The following is a 6,387-nucleotide window of genomic DNA, read 5'->3' on the forward strand; positions in this document are numbered from 1 at the left end:
AGCTCTACCGGCGGCAACTGGCCCGGTTATGGCAGCTCCACCAGCGGCTACTTTCATCATCAAGCCACCGGAACCGTTCGACTTCGCAAAGCCCCAAGAATGGGAGAAGTGGATCAGACGTTTCGAGCATTTTAGAATGGCAAGTAATCTGAACGGTTCAACAGATGCTAACCAAGTGAACACATTAGTTTACTGCATGGGAGACAAGGCTGACGACGTGATAAGGGGACTTGACCTAACAGACGGGCAGCGCCAGCAGTACGATGCGGTCAGAAACGCATTTGATAGACATTTTGTCCCCAGAAAGAATGTGATTTATGAAAGAGCAAAGTTTAATAAGCGAGTACAACAGCCAGCAGAAACAGTTGACTCCTTCATAACAGCTCTATATGCTCTCGCTGAAAACTGTGAATATGGTGAACTTCACGATGAACTTTTAAGGGATAGACTCGTTGTGGGTCTTAAAGATTCATCACTGTCAGAGAGAATGCAGCTCAACAAAGATTTGACCCTAACCAAAGCTATCACAATGGCGAGACAATCTGAGGAAATAAAAAGACAGCAAACTGACCTAAGAGGTGAAAGCAGCACTGGCAAAACAGCCGTGGATGCCGTGCATGTCAGGAAATCACAGCCAAATAAATTCGGAAGCAGAGAGCAAAAGCAGTTCAAGCCACAAAAACCACGAATAACAAAACAAGAGAATAAAACATGTTCTAAATGTGGAAAAGCACAGATGCACCCAGCAGCACAGTGCCCAGCTAAAAATGCAGAATGCCACAACTGTGGGAAACGTGGACACTACGGGAGAGTTTGTAGGTCTACAGCTGTGCATGAGGTGGCAGACAGTGCAGATGAACTTTTCCTAGGAGAACTGGATTCAGGAGAAGACCCGTGGCTTGCTAAAATCTGCGTGAGAGGCAAAAGCATGACATTTAAATTAGACTCGGGGGCAGATGTCACAGCTATCTCAGAGGAGACATTCAAAGACATTAAGCAGCCAAATGAGCATTTGCAAAAAGCTGAAAAGCCACTGTATGGACCAGGAGGTGCAGCACTGACCGTACTTGGGTCCACAAAGGAGGACATTTCCTACAGTGACAGGAGCACTACAGAGACAATCTATGTAGTCAGAAATCTGCGTGTAGCTCTCTTAAGCAGGACAGCTTCTGTGAGACTGAAACTAATTGCCCGAATGGACAATGTTGACCTTGAGACAGTGAAGAAAGCGTACCCGAAACTATGTGATGGGCTCGGGCTTGTTCAAAAACCATACACGATTAAGCTGAAGCCCGACGCTAAACCTTATTCACTGAAAGTGCCAAGGCGTGTTCCGCTGCCACTACTGGGCAAAGTCAAAACAGAGCTGCAGAGGATGGAACAGTTGGGAGTAATCAGTTGTGTGGAAGAGCCCACAGACTGGTGTTGCGGCATGGTCGTAGCCCCCAAAAAGGACAAAGAGAAAGTCCGCATCTGTGTGGACATGACACCTTTAAATGAGTCAGTGTGTTGTGAAAGATATATCCTTCCCTCTGTAGACCAAACGCTAGGCATGCTCACAGGTGCGCAGTATTTCTTCAAGCTCGATGCTAACATGGGCTTTTGGCAAATACCGCTGTCCAAAGAATCTGCTCTCCTCACCACATTTATTACGCCATTTGGTAGGTACCATTTCAATCGTTTGCCATTTGGTATTTCCAGTGCACCGGAGCATTTACAAAACATGATGGTGACGGAAGTGACAGCCGGCCTCACGGGACTCGTGTGCCACATGGACGACATCCTGGTCTGGGGATCCACGAGAGAGGAGCACGACATGAGACTTCACGCTGTCCTCGACCGTGCAGAGAAGGCGGGCGTCACCCTGAACATGTCAAAATGTGAGTTTGGCAAAAGAGCAGTGAAATTCTTAGGATTCATTGTGTCATCTGAAGGCATGAGTCCTGACCCTGACAAAACTAGCGCAGTGCAGAATATGAAAGAGCCAAGCTCCATGAGTGAGCTTAGGAGCTTCTTAGGAATGGTGAATCAGCTGGGGAAATTCATCCCAAACCTCTCCGAAAAAGACAAACCACTGAGAGACTTGCTTTCAACTAAAAACATGTGGTACTGGGGGCATGAGCAACAAAACGCGTTTAACAGTTTAAAACAAGAACTGTCATCTGCACCAGTACTACAGCTTTACAACCCAAACAAACCCCAAAAAGATCTCAGCAGATGCCTCTTCATACGGGTTGGGGGCAGTCTTACTACAGAAAGACAATGACGTGTGGTCACCTGTCGCGTATGCCTCGCGATCATTGACAGCCACAGAGCAGCGCTATGCTCAGCTGGAAAAAGAAGCGCTGGCGCTCACCTGGGCCTGTGAAAGATTCAGTGACTTTATTCTAGGGCTACACTTTGAGCTTGAGACCGACCATAAGCCACTTGTGAGCCTACTTGGAGGACAAGCCCTGGATTTGCTTCCACCGCGGATACAGAGATTCCGCATGCGCCTAATGAGGTATTCTTACACTATAAGGCACATTCCAGGCAAAAGCCTCACCACAGCCGACACGCTGTCACGGTTACTGCTGGCAGGCAGCGTGATTCCCAGAGACAATGATCTTAGGGCCTTCCTACTAGTAGCAAATACCTTACAGATCTCCGTGAGCAGCAACAGTCTGACAGCGTCTGTTCCCAAGTCATGAAGTTCTGTGCAGAGGGCTGGCCGGACAGGAACCAGCTGCAGGGAGTGGTAAAACACTACTGGTCTGAAAGAGCAGTTTTGAGTGTACACAATGGACTACTACTGCGAGGCACAAGGTTGGTCATACCTGCAAACATGCGAAATGCAGTTTTGGACAAAATACACGAGGGACACCAAGGGGTAGTTAAGTGTAGAGAACGTGCGCGACAAGCAGTGTGGTGGCCAGGCTTGAGTAATCAGATCAGTGAACTTGTCCTTAAGTGCAGGCTGTGCATACAGGAGAGAGTTAATGTGAGGGAACCTCTTATGCCCACACGTTTACCTGAGAGGCCATGGCAGAATTTAGGAGCTGATTTGTTCACACTAAAAGACAAAAACTATCTGTTGGTAGTAGATTATTTCTCGAGATATGTCGAGATTGCTCAACTCAGCCCAACTCGTTCAGCCAATGTGATTGTGCATTTAAAGTCAATATTTGCACGCCATGGAATACCTGAAGCATTGATTACCGATAATGGCCCACAATTTGCATGTCAAGAAATGAGAGACTTTGCAAAGGACTACTGTTTTGAGCATGCCACCAGTAGTCCCAGGTACCCGCAGAGCAACGGTGAGGCAGAGAGGGGCGTCCAGACCATCAAGAATCTCTTCAAAAAAGCTAGCGATCCATACAAGGCATTGCTGGCATACAGAACAACAGCACTGGCGAATGGCTACAGCCCGGCTCAACTTCTCATGGGGCGCAGGCTTCGTACTACCTTGCCAATGCTTCCTGAAACCTTACAGCCCCGTCTGCCTGATTTTCAGCAGGTTTGTTGTTCAGAGAGAGAGAAATGGCTGAGACAAACCGAATGTTTTAACAAAAGACATGGAACAAGAGAACTGGATAAATTGTTGCCAGGGCAACCAGTCTGGATCACGGATGCAAAAGCACAGGGCACAGTGACATCAGTCCACCCAACTCCACGATCGTACATCATCAGTGGACCCCAAGGGACAATCAGAAGGAACCACAGTCATCTTGTGCCGATCCCGCAAACAGAGACTCAAACCGAAGCAAAACAGATCCAGTCCACTCCTACAGAGACTGTTTCTGAGCCAAGCGCACCCCATACACCAGGTGTGGTTAGAACCCGGTCTGGTAGGGAAGTGATTAAACCGAAAAGACTTGATCTGTGAAGCTAATTGTTTGAAAAGGGAAAAGTTGTATTTCAAATGCTAAGTTGTGGTTTTGAGAGTAGCATGTTTAAAAGGGAAAATGGTTGGACATCTGTTACAAGAGAAAAGAAAGTGTTTATGAAAATACCGAGTTTATGTTTCCTGAAATGTTGGGGTATGTCTGTATTGAAAAAAAAATTATGCAGTTATGTTTTGTTTGAAGAGCAAAAGAATGTACCAGCCTAACTTTAGTAAGGGGGATGTGGTGTAATCTATATTGATGTACATCATGCGCCACTAGGCGGCAGTACTTACCCTTTAGTCAGGAAATGATGGCATGTAATCAGACGAGAGTAAGCTAAAATAAAAGATGGTTGTTGCTCCACGTTATCGCTTGAGCGGGGAGTTTTATTCAAGAGCCCAACACAACACACGCGGATATGTGAAGAATGAAGGGACCCTGCTAGTGATGGACAGATGAAGCCCCATGAAGCACTGAAGCTTTTCATCCAATTGGTTCACCCCAACGCGAAGCTTCATGAAGCTTCATTTGCTCTAGCAGGACACCTACTGGACGTAAAAATAATAGCTGGCATGAATTTGAAGAGTGTGGCATTTTGCACACAGCCTGTAAATGTCAACAACAAAAGGAGTGTGTAAAACATGTATATTGTAGTGATGGCAGTATACTGTGTATATTTATAGTGGCAGTATGGGAAATGATTATTTGGAAATGCTTGAAATGGAAATGATCATTTACTGTGAGGTGAGGTGTGGTTGGGGTGTGGACAGTGGTTGTGCTTTTGTAACGTTGAGGTATGGACAGCTACACACTGAGGCTTTGAGCCTCAGTCCTGCCTGTTCACATTTTATTCTGTAAAAACTAAATTTTCACTGCTTTTATGACCTTTTTAGTGGGGAGAACATAGCTAGGATTTAATGATTTAACAAATCTTTTGAATCCTTTGTCCTCCACAATGCTAAATGGCTGGGAGTCCTCAATCACCATGCTGACCAGGTCTTCATCTATTTGAGATTGTTCTCCTGAGGAAAGACAATAAAGATAAAGCACAAATATAAATATCACACACGTAACTTATAACAGTTGTATAATATTGTTATATCATTTAGTAACATTACTGCATCCTATATTATCACTGCATTTGATGGCTCACCTGGTCTTGCTCCACGATCGGTGTCCCCCTTATTCTCATGCAAAGCTCTGTAGTGCCTAAGCATGGATGAGGTGTTGCTGTTATATCCCAGCTCCCTGGCACATAGCAAACACTTCACCTTGTACAAAAGTCAAGACAGCTCAACATAAATTGTATTGCACCATCAGTATCATGAAAATACATACCTTGTTGGGAGGAATAAGATCAAAATGTTCCCACACAGGGGAGGACATCCTCCTCTTCTTAGCTGGCTCCATTCTCTCCTGACTTTCCTCACTCTCATAAACCTCCATACGGTCTCCAAACTCTCACTAACCGCAACTCTCCATCAAACACCCACATTTTTGAATGAAGTCTGAGGGGTTTATATCGCTGTCATATCTCGCGGCAAAGTTCGAACCACTTCATGAACCAGTCACGTGGTACAGCCGGGCAGCGAGGCTTCGGACGTCATCATTTTCAGCTCCTCCCATAAATGAAGCAAGCCTCGATACGCGCTTCGCGGAAACGCCCCCTCCATTACTCGACACACGCTCCGAAGCCTCGATACAGAACGTCCGGGATTTCCGGCTCTTTTTAGAGAGCCGGCTCTTTCGGTTCGGCTCACTAAAAAGAGCCGGCTCTTTCGGCTCCGAACCGGCTCTTCAGGTTGTTTTGTTGCTTTAATTAATTTATTATTAACAATAATATAAAATTATGCACAAAAGGAATTACTAACGTAAAAACAAGTGGTTTTATTTATATATGTTTATATATAAATATATGCGGTGGCCCCTAGAGACAAAACACGTACAAACTCCAAAACACATTTCTAGCATGAACTGAACTTCCAAAGCAGAGCTACTAGATCACTTAAATTACACAATTGAAAGCATGTGTGTATTGTTTGTGTATTTATACACAGGCACTCATATATATATTCAAATAATTAAAAAAAAAGTTCATTTACCTGTTACTACCACACACCAAATCCGGTCGTTGGTACTTGCTGGCTTGTGTAGCCACAAGATAACAAAGGGTCAACACTGCGCCCAGCATCCTGGAGCACTTCTGTTGTCTTTTGTACGTGTTTTGAGTTTTTATGTGCTTCTGAGTTTTTACGTGCTTCGGAGTTTGTACGTGTTTTTACGTGTTTTGGAGTTTTTACGTGTTTTGGAGTTTGTACGTGTTTTTATGTGTTTTGGAGTTTGTACATGCTTCAGAGTTCGTACGTGATTTGAAGTTTGTATGTGCTTTGTCTCTAGGGGCCACCGTAAATATACTTTTATTTATTCACTCCACATAAAATGTAATAAATAAATCATATAATACAAAAATCAACTATTCACATTTCAAGTTTTAACTATTTAAATTTTCAGCTTTTTC

General features: G+C 44.6%; 1 protein-coding gene across 1 annotated transcript; it reads right to left on the bottom strand.

The window, feature by feature from the left end:
* Nucleotides 1–4,702: 4,702 nt before the first annotated feature.
* LOC146684840 (uncharacterized) lies at nt 4,703–5,546 on the bottom strand. The gene is made up of 3 exons (XM_085443890.1): nt 5,208–5,546; nt 5,023–5,140; nt 4,703–4,891 (listed from the first exon to the last, which is right to left on the bottom strand). The coding sequence occupies exons 1-3, from the start codon at nt 5,313–5,315 to the stop codon at nt 4,731–4,733; spliced, it is 387 nt and encodes a 128-aa protein (XP_085300016.1). The 5' UTR covers nt 5,316–5,546; the 3' UTR covers nt 4,703–4,730.
* Nucleotides 5,547–6,387: the final 841 nt, after the last annotated feature.

The sequence above is a fragment of the Copadichromis virginalis genome, linkage group LG20 (genome assembly GCF_057382275.1).
Source record: "Copadichromis virginalis isolate Kocher_CV1m ecotype Utaka linkage group LG20, C_Virginalis_male_GT1.1, whole genome shotgun sequence".
In the NCBI taxonomy this organism is placed as follows: domain Eukaryota; kingdom Metazoa; phylum Chordata; class Actinopteri; order Cichliformes; family Cichlidae; genus Copadichromis; species Copadichromis virginalis.